Consider the following 21,049-nt stretch of genomic DNA (forward strand, 5'->3'; position numbering starts at 1 on the left):
TGGCAGTCTCTATGGGGGTGCCACAGGGTTAAATTCTTGTGTATATCAATGATGTCGCTCTTGCTGCTGGTGATTCTCAGATCCATTCTCACACCATTTTGTATACATCTGGCCCTTCATTGGACACTGTGTTAACAAACCTCCAAACGAGCTTCAATGCCATACAACACTCCTTCCGTAGCCTCCAACTGCTCTTAAACACTAGTAAAACTAAATGCATGCCGATTAGGCCGGTGGGTGGCGCTTATATGCTAGTTTTTGGGCTGGCTCGAAAAAAAACTAAAGCACTTCCGCTTTGGCACTTCCTTGTTTTTATGTCAGCTGTGAAATGAAATTAACGCGCGAAATAAGCAAAACAAAACAGAAATGTCACTGTTGGGGTGTCCTCTTGGTGACAGAAACATAATCGGCTACATTTTACCTGAAAAGAAGGTTAAAAAGGCCGAAAATGCCGATTCTGATGGGGAAGATGATGAGGAGGAAGAAGCACAGCCGGAGTTTCTGGATATGAAAGAGATGGACAGCGTTAGCTCTGGAGGACATCTGTTTAATTCCTCCATACCGGCCCGAAACGAAGGTGGTTGGTCGTTGACAGATCATCATAGCTTTGATAAGTTCACATGATAAAGTTAGCCTAACTAGCTAATGAGGTTGTCACTTGCAACAAATTAGGCATGTTTATCTAGCTAACAAGTTGCCAACCATCTGCGATAAGGGACCGTGACAGTGTCACTTTGTCGATCGAGCTTGTATTGATTGTAACTTCTACTGTAGAAATAGGAGCTAGTTGCCTACTGTAATTCTACAGTTTGTTCAATCTGCTTTATCTCTTGAACTCTGCTTTATATATTGATAGTGACACTAAAACACCCACAAAACACTCATACAATCCACCACGATGAATGCATTCTGATGATCTAGCTAGCTAGCTAGTCCGCTAAATAACTAACTATCTTGTGTAATTGTTTCGTTTTCTATCACATGCCCATTCCAGTTGAGTTCCTGGACATTGTGTCTGGTAAGAGATGCAGAGTAGAGGGCCGGTTCAGTCTGAAGGACCCATGGTGGGAGGCTACCTTCACGGCCCGCGCAGCCAGGGGCAAGCTGGTGCTGCGGGGCTACCCTGCCTACCGCCTTCGCTCAGACCTCCAGGTGGACCAGGGTCGCTCCGTCCTGTCTCTGCGGGGCTACCCTGCCTACCGCCTTCGCTCAGACCTCCAGGTGGACCAGGGTCGCTCCGTCCTGTCTCTGCGGGGCTACCCTGCCTACCGCCTTCGCTCAGACCTCCAGGTGGACGAGGGTCGCTCCGTCATGTCTCTGTTCCTCGCGGCCTGCGGCGTGGGTGCAGAGTTCGTCACCCCGTTCTTTGCTTGGCTGCCGATGGGAAGGAAGGTGGGGTTTGACAACCTGCAGGAAGTTCTGGCTGAGTTTGAGGAAGGAGAGCAGCACAGAGCATTGGCACAGCAGATTAAAGCGTTGGTCTCTGTTTCAGGTAGGTGGACGTGGGGGAGAGATACATCTTGACCTACAGTGTTTTGATAATATGGAGTGCTGTGAGCAAAGACCATAGGTGTGTTCAAATACTCATATTAACCGTACTATTTGTGACATAAATTGAGTATGTAGTATGCTTATTGGTCATAGTATGGATATAGTTAGTATGCCAAAAGTTCCCGGATGTCGTACTACATTCGCCAAAATACGAAGTATACAATCAATGGACACTATTTCCGTGCTTTTAGGGCCCATAATGCAATTCTTCAGAAAATGTGCTTGGCTTCACAACGTTTTAAGATTTGAAGAAAATGGCGGAGAAAGTGCAGCAGAAGTCAGACGAGAGCGGATACAAATTCGTTGCTTTAACTAATTATGACAAATGTTAATGAAAATGTTGAGCAATGTAATGAAGTAATGACTTTTCAAATAAGTTACGTTACAAGTTATGTTGGCTGACAATTTGTTAGCTACGCTATCTTTATGAACCGCATAGCATATCATTACAGCAGTATGTACCAGGTATGTTAGCTACATACTGTAACCTTAGTTGGCTACCAATACATCGAACTTACCAGTATATTTACCTAATGCTATCTAACTAACTACCCAACGTACGCTACCGTTCAAAAGTTTGGGGTCCTTGCTTTCGAAAGAAAAGCACATTTTTTGTCCATTAAAATAACATCAAATTGATCAGAAATACAGTGTAGACATTGTTCATGTTGTAAATGGCTATTGTAGCTGGAAACGGCTGATAAAAAATAAATAAATGAATATCTACATAGGCGTACAGAGGCCCATTATCAGCAACCATCAGTCCTGTGTTCCAATGGCACGTTGTGTTTGCTAATCCAAGTTTATCATTTAAAAAGGCTAATTGATCATTAGAAAACCTTTTTGCAATTATGTTAGCACAGCTCAAAACTTGTGCTGATTAAAGAAGCAATAAAACTGGCCTTTTTGAGACTAGTTGAGTATCTGGAGAATCAGCAATTTTGGGTTCGATTACAGGCTCAAAATGGCCAGAAACAAATAACTTTCTTCTGAAACTCGTCAGTCTATTCTTGTTCTGAGAAATGAAGGCTATTCCATGCGAGAAATTGCCAAGAAACTGAAGATCTCGTACAACACTGTGTACTACTCCCTTCACAGAACAGCGCAAACTGGCTCTAACCAGAATAGAAAGAGGAGTGGGAGGCCCCGGTGTACAACTGAGCAAGAAGACAAATACATTAGTGTCTAGTTTGAGAAACAGACGCCTCACAGGTCCTCAACTGGCAGCTTCGTTAAATAGTACCCGCAAAACACCAGTCTCAATGTCTACAGTGAAGAGACGACTCAGGGATGCTGACCTAGGCAGAGTTGCAAAGATTCGTAAATTCGCTCTGGCTATCTACTCCAATTACAGAGCACTCTCGTCTGTGTGCCAGAGCGCAGAATAACTTATGTATTTACGAACGCTCAACGCCCGTTGAATGAGGCCGGTGTCAATAAACGTAGGCAAAAAGCTAAATTAAATTGTTGCCAGCAGCAGCTACATTCACCAACGCTCTGGATAACATGAAAACTGCCTAACCAGCTCTGCTCGGGCGAGTAAAATGGTCAGAGTGAGGTGTTCTCTCATTTGTGTCTGAAGTAGCTAGCAAGTTAGCCAGTTAGCTTGGGTGCTTGACTGCTGTTGTTAGGTCAGAACGCTCGGATCGACCCTACTCCTCGGCCAGAGCGTCCAGTGTGCGCTCTGAATGCTCCGAGAACAAAGCGCTCTGAATTTACAAACGGACAATCTGACAACGCCATGAATTTACGAAAGCCCAGAGCATATTCTGGCACTCCAGATTGAATTTACGAACACACCCAGAGTCTAGCTAGAAATATGTTACGCTAACAAGCTAGCAAGAGGTTGCATAGCAACAGCATCAACTTCCGGTAGACAGTCGAAGCGCTAATACGCGCAACTGAAATGATACCGTTCCTTTACAGTATACTAAAATGAACTAATAGTATGCAGTATATACTCATTAAGTATGTAGTATACAGTATGTTAGTCTGGGTATTGGAAAACAGCTCGTCATCGGTCTGTCTGTCTATCAGTTGCTGGGATGCGCGTGAAGGCTGCCTCTCTGTACCCCCATGTGATGAGATACCTGCCTACCCTGCTGCCAGGGCGCTTCACTGAGCTACTGGGCCGGGGCAAGGGCAGCGAGAAACGTCCTGCAGCACAGGGAGCTACACAAGCCCCTACACATGTCACACGGATGGATGAAGATGAGGAAGAGGAGCGTCTCGGCTTGCTGGCTAAAATAGAGGAGATTATCAAGACTGATGTCTGGAAGCTGGGCTTTAACTATGTAAGTGTAATCTCCTGGCTGGTTGAGGACTGTTGTTTGGTTAACAAACTGTGTCAACAGTTTCTGTAGACTTCGATCAGACCAATCCAGTAGTGACCTATCATAGCATCCCTCCAATCTGCCATGAACGCATTGAGTCAGACAGACTCAATTATTTTCTTAATTTAGTTTATCTTGAGTAATCACTTCTCCCTTTTTCCCTCTCTCTCTTTTTCTCTCTCTCTCTCCCCTCCCTCTCTCTCTCCTCTCTCCTCTCTCTCTCTCTCCTCTCTCTCCTCTCTCTCTCCCCTCCCTCCCTCTCTCTCCCCTCTCCCTCTCTCTCCCCTCTCCCTCTCTCTCCCCCTCTCTCTCTCCCTCTCTCTCTCCCTCTCTCTCTCTCCCCTCCCTCTCTCTCCCCTCCCTCTCTCTCCCCTCTCTTTCTCCCCCTCTCTCTCCCTCTCTCTCCCCTCCCTCTCTCTCTCTCTCTCTCTCTCTCTCTCTCTCTCTCCCCTCTCTCTCTCTCCCTCTCTCTCTCCCCCCCCTCTCTCTCTCTCTCTCTTTCTCTCTCCCCCTCTCTCTCTCTCTCCCTCTCTCTCTCTCCCCCTCTCTCTCTCTCTCTCTCTCCCCCCCTCTCTCTCTCTCTCTCTCTCTCCCCTCCCTCGCTCTCTCTCTCCCTCCCTCGCTCTCTCTCTCTCTCCCCTCCCTCTCTCTCTCTCTCTCTCTCTCCCCCTCTCTCTCTCTCTCTCTCTCTCTCTCTCCCTCTCACTTCTCTCTCTCCCCTCCCTCTCTCTCTCTCCCTACTCCCCCCTCTCTCTCTAGGTGATGTACAAGGAGTTGAGGCTCGTCCGTTGCGAGGCTCAGCTGAGATCCTTCCATGAGTGTGAACTCTTCCAAGAGATCCCCCTGAAGCAGCGTAACGCCCTGCGAGTCTACGACTCTCTAAAGATCCACTGCTGCAGGACGGGCAGTACCTACACAGAGCTCCCCAGCCTGTGTGACGAGGTCAGGAGGGGGTGTAGCTCCGTGGGAGAGGAGGAGGTACGAGGAACACTGTAGAAATACCTCTGTCCACTTTGTGTTTTTAATCCTCAGTGATTGTTTGATGTGTTGTTGTTGACTCGCTTGCTGAGCCAGCTCCATATGTATTTGGAATTTCCAAATGACTTAATGAATGAATTAATTCAGGTTTGGGACGCTGTCCACTTCCTCAAAGAGCTGGGTGTGGTGGTGCGGGATCGCCAGAAGGTGGCGCTGCAGAACCTGCATTCTTATGAGACTGGGATAGCTGAGTGTCTACGCTGTCTGGTGCAGGGAGAGCCCTGGGTTATACCTCTGGATGTCATAGAGATACTGACTGCTTCAGCACTGGAGAGGCTGAGGAAGAGAGGAGGGAGTGGGGAGGATCGAGGTGGAGGTGAGGTGGACTCCGACACAGAGCAGAAGGCTGATCATCTGAATGAAAGGTGTGATATGGAGGGCACCGCTGCAGAGACAGGCCGTACTAATACTGCTGTTGGAACGGCCAATGGATACTCTGGCCCAGACCACATCAAACGAGACCCAGAACCAGCCCCCCTTACATACCAGGGCCCCTATCCTCCTCCAGTAGATTTAGACCCAGACCAGGTGCGTGCGGCGGAGATGATCTGCTCCAACCCGGTGACTGTGATCAGCGGTAAGGGTGGCTGTGGTAAGACCACGGTGGTGAGTCTGGTGTTCAAGGCAGCCATGCAGCAGAGCCCAAAGAAGAAGAAGGAGGAGGAGGAGGAGGAGGAGGAGGAGGTCAGGAAGGCATGCTGGGACTTTGAGAATGACTTCTGTCTGTCCGAGCGGTGGGAAGAAGAAGCCCTGTCGCAGAGTCTCCTCTCTCAGTTAGAGGGGGAGGTAAAGGGGGAGGAGAGGGAGAATTTGTTGGTTTTACAGGGAGAGGGAGAGGTGTTACTAACAGCACCCACAGGGAGAGCTGCGTCTCTGCTCACCAAGAGAACCTGCTTCAAGGCCTACACCCTGCATCAGGTTGGTACAGGAGACCGTTCTGACCTTAGAATGACATATAGAATAGTTATTCAATAGGATCTCTGTAGTTCTGACCCTGTATATTTTATTAGCAAGGTACAGAACAGGTTTCTGAATGGCAAACATTAGCCTGTCACCGTCAGCTGCCATATTCACCGTCAGTAGCCACATTGACCGTCAGCAGCCACATTGACCGTCAGCAGCCACATTGACCGTCAGCAGCCACATTGACCGTCAGCAGCCACATTCACCGTCAGCAGCCACATTGTTCTAAATGAACCAGTTGAAAATCAGTAGTCGGGTTCATGTGTTGTACACAGTGCCGCTTCCAGAGGTAAAAGATATCAAACCTCTCCTTCCTGTTCACTCTTCCCTGTCATCCCTCACTCTTCCCTGTCATCCCTCACTCTTTCCTGTCATCCCTCACTCTTCCCTGTCATCCCTACTCTTCCCTGTCATCCCTCGCTCTTCCCTGTCATCCCTCACTCTTCCCTGTCATCCCTCGCTCTTCCCTGTCATCCCTCACTCTTCCCTGTCATCCCTCACTCCTCCCTGTCATCCCTCACACTTCCCTGTCATCCCTCACTCTTCCCTGTCATCCCTCGCTCTACCCTGTCATCCCTCGCTCTTCCCTGTCATCCCTCGCTCTACCCTGTCATCCCTCGCTCTCAGGTGCTGTGGAGTTTCATGCAGGCCAAGAAAGACCTTAATGGGGCTCCTGAGGAGTGGAAGTTTGCCTGTGTGCGTGTGTTGGTGGTGGATGAGGGCAGTCTGGTGTGCGTTCAGCTCCTCCACTCTATCCTCACCATGCTCACCAAACACGCACAGCTCAGGAAGTTTGTCTTTCTGGGTACGTTGGGTTTTAAGCTCAGGTTTAAGCTGTACAATGTGAAACATGTAAAGTATGATGCCAACACTTGTTGGGTGTGAAGCTGGAACATAGTTAGTTAAGGAGAGGACTTCCTGTCCTGTACAATGGTAATGGAACACTTGTGGGGGGTGAAGGTGGAACAGAGTTAGTTAAGGAGAGGACTTCCTGTCCTGTACAATGTTAATGGAACAATTGTGGGGGGTGAAGGTGGAACAGAGTTAGTTAAGGAGAGGACTTCCTGTCCTCTACAATGGTAATGGAACACTTGCGTTCTTACATTGCCTTCAGACTGCTCAGAATCACTGATCTACAAATCACCTTGTATCCCAATAAACTCCTCATTATCGGAATGAGATGAGACTACGCTGCTTAAACCTATCCTGCAAACACTTAAGGTTTAGGACTTGCTGGCTGACTGTTTGTCTAGGGGACGCTGTCTGCTGCCCAGTATCCAGCCAGCCAACACCTTGTATGACCTGTTCTAGGTTAGCCTTGTGTCGTTAGCCATATGTCTGCCATAATGGAGGCTAGTCAGGTCTGGGCTCCAGCTACCGTATGTGAAGGTGTAGCTCTGGTTGTCTAGGCGATGTGCATCAGCTGCCCAGTATCCAGCCAGGCAACACCTTGTATGACCTGTTCCACAGTCTGGGCCGGGCTCACTGGGCCATCGAGATGAGGACCAACCACAGAGCTGAGTCTCAACTCATCGTCAACAACGCCGGACTGTAAATATGACATTGGTTTTTGTCTTTAGTTTTCCAACAAACATAGAAATGCCACAGTCATTCTTTGATATATATATATATATATATATATATATATATATATATTAAAAATTCAATATGTAGCTAGAATATCCAGAATTTTAGATACAACTTTGCAAATTCAGATATTAAATGCATTATAACATTTTCTTGATTGTTTAAATTGCAAATTCTGTAAGCTAGATTTTTGACAAATGTTCTTATCATGTCCTGATGCCATGACTGACCATGAGAAAGGAGAGATCCTGCGTCTGTCCTTTTTCTTTCAGAATCGCCGAGATGGGGATGAAGCATACTTTCAGACCGCTCCACTACGACGCCATCTTGGATCTGAATGGGAGTTACACCATGCCCTCTGAAGACAAGAGGTTCATCCTCATCCTGCTGCCCAACACCAACGAGGACTCTGTCTATGGTGAGGACACCATGGACTCCATCTTATAGGCGCAGTGTTGGGCTCTGTGCTGAAAACCCCTAAAACTCACAATATAAAGCAACACAATTGATGTCGTTTTTTTCAGACCTCCAGGTGGCTATCGAACTATTACTGAACGCTGCTCCAGGACTGAAGAATGATACCACGTCACAGTTCATTGCCTTCAGAAGGTAAGACATGTATATGACAGTAGGATGGTCAGATATGTAAAGGGTTTCTCTACACCATTGATGCGATAGGAGAGTAGGGTGATCAGATATATACACTACCGGTCAAATGTTTTAGAACACCTCCTCATTCCAGGGTGTTTCTTTATTTTTTAACTATTTTCTACATTGTAGAATAATAGTGAAGACATCAAAACTATGAAATAACACATATGGAATCATGTAGTAACCAAAAAAGTGTTAAACAAATCAAAACATATTTTGTATTTGAGATTCTTCAAATAGCCACCCTTTTGACTTGATGACAGCTTTGCACACGGTTGGCATTCTCTCAACCAGCTTCATGAGGTATACAGAAGATAGCCCTATTTGGTAAAATACCAAGTCCATATTATGGCAAGAACAGCTCAAATAAGCAAAGAGAAACGACAGTCCATCATTACTTTAAGACATGAAGGTCAGTCAATACGGAACATTTCAAGTCGCAAAAACCATCAAGCGCTATGATGAAACTGGCTCTCATGAGGACTGACACAGGAATGGAAGACCCAGAGTTACCTCTGCTGCAGAGGATACGTTCATTAGAGTTACCAGCTTCAGAAATTGCAGCCCAAATAAATACTTCACAGAGTTCAAGTCACAGACACATCTCAACATCAACTGTTCAGAGGGGACTGTGTGAATCAGGCCTTCTTGGTCGAATCGCTGCAAAGAAACCACTACTAAAGGACACCAATAAGAAGAAGAGACTTGCTTGGGCCAAGAAACACGAGCAATGGACATTAGACCGGTGGAAAATTGTCCTTTGGTCTGGAGTCCAAATTTGAGATTTTTGGTTCCAACCGCCGTGTCTTTGTGAGACGCGTGTGGGTGAACGGATGATCTCTGCATGTGTATTTCCCACCGTAAAGCATGGAGGAGGAGGTGTTATGGTGTGGGGTTGCTTTGCTGGTGACACTGTCTGTGATTTATTTCGAATTCAAGGCACACTTAACCAGCATGGCTACCACAGCATTCTGCAGCGATACGCCATCCCATCTGGTTTGGGCTTAGTGGGACTATCATTTGTTTTTCAACAGAACAATTACCCAACACACCTCCAGGCTGTGTATGGGCTATTTTACCAAGAAGGAGAGTGATGGAGTGCTGCATCAGATGACCTGGCCTCCACAATCCCCCGACCTCAACCAAATTGAGATGATTTGGGATGAGTTGGACTGCAGAGTGAAGGAAAAGCAGCCAACAAGTGCTCAGCCAACAAGTGCTCAGCATATGTGGGAACTCCTTCAAGACTGCTAGAAAAGCATTCCAGGTGAAGCTGGTTGAGAGAATGCCAAGAGTGTGCAAAGCTGTCATCAAGGCAAAGGGTGGCTATTTGAAGAATAGTTTAACACTTTTCTGGTTACTACATGATTCCATATGTGTTATTCCATAGTTTTGATGTCTTCACGATTATTCTACAATGTAGAAAATAGTAAAAATAAAGAAAAACCCTTTAATGAGTAGGTGTTCTAAAACTTTTGACCAGTAGTGTAGAGGGTTTCTCTGCACCATTGATGCTATAGGAGAGTAGGGTGGTCAGATATGTAGAGGGCTTCTCTACACCATTGTTTGACCTGTATCTTAACTGTACCTCCATTTCTTTTGCAGGAGGGAGTGTGCCTTGATCAATGAGCTTTGCTGCAAGCATTACTGCAACCACCGCACCAAGTAAGTCACTACTGCTATTGGAAGAGATGTTGTTTCTACTGCTATTGGAAGAGATGTTGTTTCTACTGCTATTAGAAGAGATGTTGTTTCTACTGCTATTGGAAGAGATGTTGTTTCTACTGCTATTGGAAGAGATGTTGTTTCTACTGCTATTGGAAGAGATGTTGTTTCTACTGCTATTAGAAGAGATGTTGTTTCTACTGCTATTAGAAGAGATGTTGTTTCTACTGCTATTAGAAGAGATGTTGTTTCTACTGCTATTAGAAGAGATGTTGTTTCTACTGCTATTGGAAGAGATGTTAGAAGAGATGTTGTTTCTACTGCTATTGGAAGAGATGTTGTTTCTACTGCTATTGGAAGAGATGTTGTTTCTACTGCTATTAGAAGAGATGTTGTTTCTACTGCTATTAGAAGAGATGTTGTTTCTACTGCTATTGGAAGAGATGTTAGAAGAGATGTTGTTTCTACTGCTATTGGAAGAGATGTTGTTTCTACTGCTATTAGAAGAGATGTTGTTTCTACTGCTATTGGAAGAGATGTTAGAAGAGATGTTGTTTCTACTGCTATTGGAAGAGATGTTGTTTCTACTGCTATTGGAAGAGATGTTGTTTCTACTGCTATTGGAAGAGATGTTAGAAGAGATGTTGTTTCTACTGCTATTGGAAGAGATGTTGTTTCTACTGCTTTTAAAAGAGATGTTGTTTCTACTGCTATTGGAAGAGATGTTGTTTCTACTGCTATTGGAAGAGATGTTGTTTCTACTGCTTTTAAAAGAGATGTTGTTTCTACTGCTATTGGAAGATATGTTGTTTCTACTGCTATTGGAAGAGATGTTAGAAGAGATGTTGTTTCTACTGCTATTGGAAGAGATGTTGTTTCTACTGCTATTGGAAGAGATGTTGTTTCTACTGCTTTTAAAAGAGATGTTGTTTCTACTGCTATTGGAAGAGATGTTGTTTCTACTGCTTTTAAAAGAGATGTTGTTTCTACTGCTATTGGAAGAGATGTTGTTTCTACTGCTATTGGAAGAGATGTTAGAAGAGATGTTGTTTCTACTGCTATTGGAAGAGATGTTGTTTCTACTGCTATTGGAAGAGATGTTGTTTCTACTGCTTTTAAAAGAGATGTTGTTTCTACTGCTATTGGAAGAGATGTTGTTTCTACTGCTATTAGAAGAGATGTTGTTTCTACTGCTATTGGAAGAGATGTTGTTTCTACTGCTTTTAAAAGAGATGTTGTTTCTACTGCTATTGGAAGAGATGTTGTTTCTACTGCTATTAGAAGAGATGTTGTTTCTACTGCTATTAGAAGAGATGTTGTTTCTACTGCTATTGGAAGAGATGTTGTTTCTACTGCTTTTAAAAGAGATGTTGTTTCTACTGCTATTGGAAGAGATGTTGTTTCTACTGCTATTAGAAGAGATGTTGTTTCTACTGCTATTGGAAGAGATGTTAGAAGAGATGTTGTTTCTACTGCTATTGGAAGAGATGTTGTTTCTACTGCTATTGGAAGAGATGTTGTTTCTACTGCTTTTAAAAGAGATGTTGTTTCTACTGCTATTGGAAGAGATGTTGTTTCTACTGCTATTGGAAGAGATGTTGTTTCTACTGCTATTAGAAGAGATGTTGTTTCTACTGCTATTGGAAGAGATGTTAGAAGATATGTTGTTTCTACTGCTATTGGAAGAGATGTTGTTTCTACTGCTATTGGAAGAGATGTTGTTTCTACTGCTTTTAAAAGAGATGTTGTTTCTACTGCTATTGGAAGAGATGTTGTTTCTACTGCTATTAGAAGAGATGTTGTTTCTACTGCTATTGGAAGAGATGTTGTTTCTACTGCTTTTAAAAGAGATGTTGTTTCTACTGCTATTGGAAGAGATGTTGTTTCTACTGCTATTAGAAGAGATGTTGTTTCTACTGCTATTAGAAGAGATGTTGTTTCTACTGCTATTGGAAGAGATGTTGTTTCTACTGCTTTTAAAAGAGATGTTGTTTCTACTGCTATTGGAAGAGATGTTGTTTCTACTGCTATTGGAAGAGATGTTGTTTCTACTGCTATTGGAAGAGATGTTAGAAGAGATGTTGTTTCTACTGCTATTGGAAGAGATGTTGTTTCTACTGCTATTGGAAGAGATGTTGTTTCTACTGCTATTGGAAGAGATATTGTTTCTACTGCTTTTAAAAGAGATGTTGTTTCTACTGCTATTGGAAGAGATGTTGTTTCTACTGCTATTAGAAGAGATGTTGTTTCTACTGCTATTGGAAGAGATGTTGTTTCTACTGCTTTTAAAAGAGATGTTGTTTCTACTGCTATTGGAAGAGATGTTGTTTCTACTGCTATTGGAAGAGATGTTAGAAGAGATGTTGTTTCTACTGCTATTGGAAGAGATGTTGTTTCTACTGCTATTGGAAGATATGTTGTTTCTACTACTATTGGAAGAGATGTTGAGGCTCCTGAGTGGCGCAGTGGTCTAAGGCACTGCATCGCAGTGCTAACTGTGCCACTAGAGATCCTGGTTCGAATCCAGGCTCTGTCGCAGCCGGCCGCGACCGGGAGACTCATGGGCGGCGCACAATTGGCCCAGCGTCGTCCAGGGTAGGGGAGGGAATGGCCGGCAGGGATGTAGCTCAGTTGATAGAGCATGGCGTTTGCAACGCCAGGGTTGTGGGTTCGATTCCCATGGGGGGCCAGTATAAAAAAAATAAAAATAAAATAAAACAACAATAAATGTATTCACTAACCGTAAGTCGCTCTGGATAAGAGCGTCTGCTAAATGACTGTAATGTAAATGTAATGTTGTTTCTACTACTATTGGAAGAGATGTTGTTTCTACTACTATTGGAAGAGATGTTGTTTCTACTACTATTGGAAGAGATGTTGTTTCTACTGCTATTGGAAGAGATGTTGTTTCTACTGCTATTGGAAGAGATGTTGTTTCTACTACTATTGGAAGAGATGTTGTTTCTACTACTATTGGAAGAGATGTTGTTTCTACTGCTATTAGAAGAGATGTTAGAAGCGATGTTGTTTCTACTACTATTGGAAGAGATGTTGTTTCTACTGCTATTGGAAGAGATGTTGTTTCTACTGCTATTAGAAGAGATGTTGTTTCTACTACTATTGGAAGAGATGTTGTTTCTACTGCTATTAGAATAGATGTTGTTTCTACTACTATTGGAAGAGATGTTGTTAGAAGAGATGTTGTTTCTACTGCTATTAGAAGCGATGTTGTTTCTACTGCTATTGGAAGAGATGTTGTTTCTACTACTATTGGAAGAGATGTTGTTTCTACTACTATTGGAAGAGATGTTGTTTCTACTGCTATTAGAAGAGATGTTAGAAGCGATGTTGTTTCTACTGCTATTGGAAGAGATGTTGTTTCTACTGCTATTAGAAGAGATGTTGTTAGAAGAGATGTTGTTTCTACTGCTATTAGAAGAGATGTTGTTTCTACTGCTATTAGAAGAGATGTTGTTAGAAGAGACGTTGTTTCTACTGCTATTAGAAGAGATGTTGTTTCTACTGCTATTAGAAGAGATGTTGTTTCTACTGCTATTAGAAGAGATGTTGTTAGAAGAGATGTTGTTTCTACTGCTATTAGAAGAGATGTTGTTAGAAGAGACATTGTTTCTACTGCTATTAGAAGAGATGTTGTTAGAAGATATGTTGTTTCTACTGCTATTAGAAGAGATGTTGTTAGAAGAGATGTTGTTTCTACTGCTATTAGAAGATATGTTGTTAGAAGAGATGTTGTTTCTACTGCTATGTAATTAGTGGACCACCGGATAGAGCTGTTGTACCAGTTATAAAAAGGAAGAATCTGCGATGTGATGAGGCAGAGGGGAGTTTACGCCACTCCTAGACCCTGTTTGTTTCTATTAGAAAGTCCAGCAGGTCTCCTTAGCTGTAAACATACAGTGCATTCGGAAAGTATTCAGACCCCTTGACTTTTTCCACATTTTGTTACATTACAGCCTTTTTCTAAAATTGATAAAATAGTTTTTTTTCTTCATCAATCCCCATAATGACAAAGCAAAAAACAGGTTTTTAGAATTTTTTGCACATTTATTAAATATAAAAAACTGAAACGTTTACATAAGTATTCAGACCCTTTACTCAGTACTTTGTTGAAGTATCTTTGGCAGCGATTACAGCCTCGAGACTTCTTGGGTATGATGCGACAAGCTTGGCACACCTGTATTTGGGGAGTTTCTCCCATTCTTCTCTGCAGATCCTCTCAAGCTCTGTCAGGTTGGATGGGGAGCGTCGCTGCACAGCTATTTTCAGGTCTCTCCTGAGATGTTCGATCGGGTTCAAGTCCGGGCTCTGGCTGGGCCACTCAAGGACATTCAGAGACTTGTCCCGAAGCCACTCCTGCGTTGTCTTGGCTGTGTGCTTAGGGTCGTTGTCCTGTTGGAAGGTGAACCTTCGCCCCAGTCTGAGGTCCGCTCTGGATTAGGTTTTCATCAAGGATCTCTTTGAACTTTGCTCCGTTCATCTTTCCCTCGATCCTGACTAGTCTCCCAGTCCCTGCCGGTGAAAAACATTCCCACAGCATGATGCTGCCACCACCATGCTTCACGGTAGGGTTGGTGCCAGGTTTCTTCCAGACGTAACGCTTGGCATTCAGGCCAAAGAGTTCAATCTTGGTTTCATCAGACCAGAGAATCTTGTTTCTCATGGTGTGAGAGTCCTTTAGGTGCCTTTTGGCAAACTCCAAGCGAGCTGTCATGTGAATTTTACTGAGGAGTGGCTTCCGTCTGGCCACTCTACCATAAAGGCCTGATTTTGTGGAGTGCTGCAGAGATTATTGTCCTTCTGGAAGTTTCTCCCATCTCCACAGAGGAACTTTGGAGCTCTGTCAGAGTGAACATCGGGTTCTTGGTCACCTCCCTGACCAAGGCCCTTCTCCCCCGATTGTTATATTGTTATAGAAACATCTCAAGGATGATCAATGGAAACAGGATGCACCTGAGCTCAATTTTGAGTCTCATAGCAAAGGGTCTGAATACTTATGTAAATAAGGTTTCTACAAACCTGTTTTCACTCATTATGGGGTATCGTGTGTAGATTGATGAAGATTTTTATTTATTTAATAGCATTGCAGTTTAGGCACAATATAGATTTTGGCCACTAGATGGCAGCAGGGTGTGTGCAAAGTTTCAGATTGATCCAGTGAAGCATTGCAACACTGGACTATTTTGTAGAAAGTCTGCCCAAATGTGCCGAATTGGTCAGTTGATAAATTTTCATGTACATAACTATAGAGAACATACAAAAAATGATATGGTAATACAAAATGTATGTTTACACACTCCCAGGAATGTAATACATGATGGATCATTAGCTTATACACTAACTTTCACACATCTAGATGGCGGGGTGGGTGTGGAGCCAGAGACAGCAGGGGTACAACCTGTAGAACCCAGTTCCTACATTTTAATATGAAAATGGATTGTTTCAAACAAAACTATGCTACATTTTATCACAAATCAGAGCAAGATTACTGAATGTACACTACCGGTCAAAAGTTTTAGAACACCTCATTCCCCTCATTCACTCATTCAAGGGTTTTAATTTTTACAATTTTCTACATTGTAACTACATCAAAACTATGAAATAACATATGGAATCATGTAAGTGTTAAACAAATCAAAATATATTTTATATTTGAGATTCTTCAAATAGCCACCCTTTGCCTTGATGACAGCTTTGCACACTGTTGGCATTCTCTCAAACAGCTTCATGAGGTAGTCACCTGGAATGCATTTCAATGAACAGGTGTGCCTTCTTAAAAGTTAATTTGTGGATTTTCTTTACTTCTTAATGTGTTTGAGCCAATCAGTTGTGTTGTGACAAGGTAGGGGGGTATACAGAAGATTTGGTAAAAGACCAAGTCCATATTATGGCAAGAAGCAAAGAGAAAAGACAGTCCATCATTACTTTAAGACATGAAGGTCAGTCAATACGGAACATTTCAGGAACTTTGAAAGTTTCTTCAAGTGCAGTCACAAAAAACATCAAGCGCTATGATGAAACTGGCTCTCATGAGGACCGCCACAGGAAAGGAAGACCCAGAGTTACCTCTGCTGCAGAGGATAAGTTCATTAGAGTTACCAGCCTCAGAATTTGCAGTGGAAATAAATGCTTCACAGAGTTCAAGTAACAGACACATCTCAACATCAACTGTTCAGAGGGGACTGCGTGAATCAGGCCTTCATGGTCGAATTGCTGCAAAGAAACCACTACTAAAGGACACCAATAAGAAGAAGAGACTTGCTTGGGCCAAGAAACACGAGCAATGGACATTAGACCGGTGGAAATCTGTCCTTTGGTCTGATGAGTCCAAATTTGAGAGTTTTGGTTCCAACCGCCATTTCTTTGTGAGACGCAGAGTAGGTGAACGGATGATCTCCGTATATATATTTCCCACCGTGAAGCATGGAGGAGGAGATGTGATGGTGTGGGGGGGCTTTGCTGGTGACACTGTCTGTGATTTATTTAGAATTCAAGGCACACTTAACCAGCATGGTTACCACCGCATTCTGCAGCGATACGCCATCCCATCTGTTTTGGGCTTAGTGGGACTATATAATTTGTTTTTCAACAGGACAATGACCCAACACACCTCCAGGCTGTGTAAGGGCTATTTTACCAATGAGAGTGATGGAGTGCTGCATCAGATTACCTGGCCTCCACAATCCCCCGACCTCAACCATATTGAGATGGTTTGGGATAAGTCGGACCGCAGAGTGAAGGAAAAGTAGCCAACAAGTGCTCAGCATATGACTGTTGGAAAAGCATTCCAGGTGAAGCTGGTTGAGAGAATGCCAAGAGTGTGCACAGCTGTCATCAAGGCAAAGGGTGGCTATTTGAAGAATCTCAAATATAAAATATATATATTGATTTGTTTAACACTTTTTTTTTTTTGGTTACTACATGATTCCATATGTGTTATTTCATAGTTTTGACGTCTTCACTATTATTCTACAATGTAGAAAATACTCAAAATAGAGAAAAACACTTGCATGAGTAGGTGTTCTAAAACTTTTGACCGGCAGTGTAAGTAAATTATTTACCTTCAGAGGTGAATGTATCAAACCAGTTGCTGTGATGAGTTTTGTTGTTGTGCACTCTGCTCAAACAATAGCGTGGTATGTTGTCACTGTCATAGCTTCTGTAAATTGGACAGTGCAGTTAAGATTAACAAGGATTTAAGCTTTCTGCCCATATAAGACATGTCTATGTCCTGGAAAGTTTGCTGTTACTTACAACAGTCATGCTAATCACATTAGCGCACGTTAGCTCAACCGTCCCGTATACGGGACACACCGATCCCGTAGAGGTTAATCCGTTTTAGAATAAGGCTGTAACGTAACAAAATGTGGAAAAAGTCAAGGGGTCTGAATACTTTCCGAATGCACTGTGTATATATAGATAGATGAATCATTTGGTTTTGATATGTTGATCTTTTACCTCAGAAACGTCAAGAACCGACTTGATTTCCAGCCGGGAGATAAAGTCTGCTGTACAAAGAACGGCTACGTCGCAGACAGGAACAAGGAGGGGTCTCCTGAAGAAGAGGTCCTGGAGAACATACCTGACAGGGCCAGGACAGGGCAGAGACTTCCTGGACTGGACAGAGAGGAGAGGGGGAAAAGCAAAAAGAAGGAGAAAGAACGCCTGTGCAACGGAGAGATATTCTTCATTAAACATGTGAGAAAATGAGAGGACCCTTCACTTAAGCAATAGTTTACATGTTTTTAGGCTATTCCGGAGCTGTCAATGACTACAATGGCTCTGGCTCCGGCTCAATTCTAATTGGTTGAGCCCTGCTCTTTTGGTTGTGTCTCCTCCTGTGACAGGACGTGACAGAGGAGGAGGCGGGCTCACAGCGGAGCAGGAAGCAGAGGTACCTGACTCTGGATGATCGTGACGGACGGATGCTGTGTGTGTCCTTTAGGGATCTGCAGAGAGAGTGTAGACTGCAACACGCCTGGGCTAGGACCATACACACCTTCCAGGTACCCACACACACATACACACACACACACACACACACACACACACACCACAGACTAGGCTGCAACACACTTGGGCTAGGACCATACACACCTTCCAGGTACCCACACACACATACATACACACACACACACACACACACACACACACACACACACACACACGACAGACTAGGCTGCAACACACTTGGGCTAGGACCGTACACACCTTCCAGGTACCCACACACATTCTCTCCCTCTCTCACTCTCTCCTTTTTCTCTCTCCCTCACTCTCCGTTCTGTCTCTCTCTCTCTCTCCTTTCTTTCTCTCTCTCTCTCCTTTCTTTCTCTCTCTCCTTTCTCTCTCTCTCTCTCCCTCCTCTTTCTCTCTCTCTCTCTTTCTGTCTCTACTCAGTTTATGAATGGCGTATGATTAAACTAAGCAGTTCAGTAGATTCTAACTAGTTAGCCATTTTCTCTGATGGAATGATTCAGTTGTACTGTACCTTCCCTCTGTGTATCAGGGCTCGGAGACGGAGACGGTTGTGTACGTGCTGGGTAACGGCAGCGTCCAGACGTGGAAACACGTGTACACGGCCGTGACACGGGGACAGAAGCGTGTATATGTCATAGCCAAGCAGGAGGGCATGGCCTCAGCCATCAAGAGACGCATCATCCCACGTAACACCCGGCTGGGAACCCTGGTCAAAGAGCTACTGGTCCAGCCTGGAGCTGGAGGGGCTGGGGCTGTGGGGCAGGACCAACCAGACCAGAACCAACCCCTGCCAGGCACACCTCGCAGGGCAGCCCCAGGCTTCGGGCCTACGCGGTCCACTCCTCTGGCCTCACAGACACCTAGCTGGTCTCTATGGACCCCCTACAGAACCCCTGTAGCAGCACCCAGCGTCCTCTCTACACCCATCCTAGCAGTCCCACTTCACGCCAATCGTGTCCAGTCCCACTCTACATCGGTCCTACCCAGGCAGCTGTGGAGAAATGAGCCTCCAGCAGCTCCTCAGGCAGATGCTACAGACACCTCTCTAATGGACGACATCACTTTCAGTCAGGCATATACCTGGTCGCCTATGAACAGCAGCTCTGAGGACCCCTCTCAGGAGCAGCCTGGGTCGTGTGCGGAGGAGGAGGGGATCAAGATGGAGGCTAGCTCTGTAGAGGATGGACACATGGGGAAGGCTGCTCTGTCTGGGGGTGAGAGCTCCCCTCCCAAGAGGACGCTCAGTCCTGACAGTGGGCAACAGAATGTAACTCCTTCAAAACAGATGAAGGTAAGAGAAGGAAGCCTTGGTGTATAGTCAGGCAGATTTTCAATTGTGCTTTTTGTGGTGGAAGCAGTACATTTCACACATGACTAGGGCACGTCTGAAGAAGTGTTTGTGGTATGGTGTGGAGGGGTTATTTTAGTAGAAGTGTTTTTATGCGGTTATTCTAAGAGAGTTATTTTGGAAGAGTTGTCACTTTTCTCTGACTCCATCTTGCTGTTGTTGTTCTGTCATCTGTGTAGGTGGAGCCATTCGAATCACCGCTGGGCTGTTCCAGCCTGCAGCAGCTCTCCCTCCGCACGCCAACTCACAACCCCCGCGGTAAACGGCTCTTCCAAGATCCACCCTCCGACCGGGACTGACCACCTTCTCTCCCTGACCCCCCCGCAGAGACCCGTCCACACATGGGTTCTGTTTGTTAGGGTACACCATAGCAAAATGTTTTGCAGCGTGCAATTCTTATTGATTATATAAATACCCAATATTCAACATGGGGAGGATTTTACATGGATTTAACACTTAATGTTCTCTACTTATGATTGATCTCCACTGCATTGATACCAGGATATCTTATGATTGATGTCCACTACTGCATTGATACCGTGATATCTTATGATTGATGTCCAGTACTGCATTGATACCAGGATATCTTATGATTGATGTCCACTACTGCATTGATACCGTGATATCTTATGATTGATGGACACTACTGCATTGATACCACAGAACAATGAGACGGATATTTCACCGGATGTATAAATGTGAAGCATCCGCTTGCCGTTTCTACTCACTACCAAATATGGTAGTGAGAGGAAGCCCAGTGGCCGGCAGTGGGAGAAGATGGAACGAGATGGATTTTGGCCGACATTCTGCAAATGTTCCCATCGATGAAACATTTTATCTCGATACAGTTCCCAAAACTAGAATCTGTTACGAACTGAGTGGACTATGTTTTTTAGACTTTACCCGTTGCCAAAGTTTTAAAAAATGCCGTTGTTTTAGAAGGAGTGCAAAGGCAAATTGAATTACTGCACACGCGCACTACACACAGTAGGCGTTGCCTAACAGAAATATGCAAATGCACGCTAGAACACAGCCAATAGGATCTCGCTAGCTCGTGCTTGGCTCTGCCCACCTCCTTGCTTGTTGCTGCCCACTATGACTCATTTGTTCTCATTTGAAACGATGGGCTATGGTCTATCTTGGTTTAGTTATAAAACATCTTTGTTGATACCAGGATATCTTATGATTGATGTCCAGTACTGCATTGATACCAGGATATTTTAATCAAATAAAATTGTATTTGTCACATGCGCCGAATACAACAGGTGTAGACCTTACAGTGAAATGCTTACTTACAAGCCCTTAACCAACAATAAATAAAGTCAAAGTAAATAGTCCGGGTGGCCATTTTATTAATTGTTCAGCAGTCTTACGGCTTGGGGGTAGAAGCTGTTAAGGAGCCTTTTGGACCTAGACTTGGCGCTCCGGTACCGCCTACCGTGCAGTAGCAGAGAGAACAGTCTATGACTAGGGTGGCTGGAGTCTTTGACACCGCCTGGTATAGAGGTCCTGGATGGCAGGAAGCTTGGTCCCAGTGATGTACTGGGCCGTACGCACTACCCTCTGTAGCGCCTTGCGGTCACAATCCCTTCCGGCGCCATCATTAGACAGTAAACTCTGTGTATTATTATCTGTTTATTTTAAAGTCATGTTTTAATTGCTATACATCTTGTATCATGTAATTGCCTCAGATGAGATTGTGATCATTTCGTCAGTACCTTGTAAATCACCTCAGCCATGTTGTTTTTTCCACTCTGTAAATCACCTCAGCCATGTTGTGTTTTTCCACTCTGTAAATCACCTCAGCCATGTTGTGTTTTTTCCACTCTGTAAATCACCTCAGCCATGTTGTTTTTTCCACTCTGTAAATCACCTCAGCCATGTTGTGTTTTTTCCACTCTGTAAATCACCTCAGCCA

At 44.2% G+C, this 21,049-nt stretch overlaps 1 protein-coding gene across 3 annotated transcripts; it reads left to right on the forward strand.

Moving 5' to 3' along the window:
- Positions 1 to 276: 276 nt before the first annotated feature.
- On the forward strand, positions 277 to 19,882 carry helb (helicase (DNA) B). 3 transcript variants are annotated; one of them, XM_045210574.1, is made up of 15 exons: positions 277 to 577; positions 995 to 1,221; positions 1,291 to 1,492; positions 3,589 to 3,845; positions 4,644 to 4,862; positions 5,010 to 5,840; positions 6,513 to 6,690; positions 7,295 to 7,436; positions 7,745 to 7,890; positions 7,997 to 8,081; positions 9,729 to 9,788; positions 17,270 to 17,504; positions 17,654 to 17,812; positions 18,313 to 19,074; positions 19,311 to 19,882. In XM_045210574.1, exons 1-15 carry the CDS (start codon positions 367 to 369, stop codon positions 19,428 to 19,430), a joined length of 3,834 nt encoding a protein of 1,277 aa, XP_045066509.1. In that variant the 5' UTR covers positions 277 to 366; the 3' UTR covers positions 19,431 to 19,882. The 3 variants fall into 3 exon arrangements, with proteins under 3 accessions (XP_045066509.1, XP_041722287.2, XP_041722303.2); XM_041866353.2 differs by having other exon boundaries at positions 995 to 1,492; XM_041866369.2 differs by lacking the exons at positions 277 to 577; positions 995 to 1,221; positions 1,291 to 1,492 and adding an exon at positions 1,496 to 1,570.
- Positions 19,883 to 21,049: the final 1,167 nt, after the last annotated feature.

This window comes from Coregonus clupeaformis, chromosome 4 (assembly GCF_020615455.1).
Source record: "Coregonus clupeaformis isolate EN_2021a chromosome 4, ASM2061545v1, whole genome shotgun sequence".
Classification (NCBI taxonomy): domain Eukaryota; kingdom Metazoa; phylum Chordata; class Actinopteri; order Salmoniformes; family Salmonidae; genus Coregonus; species Coregonus clupeaformis.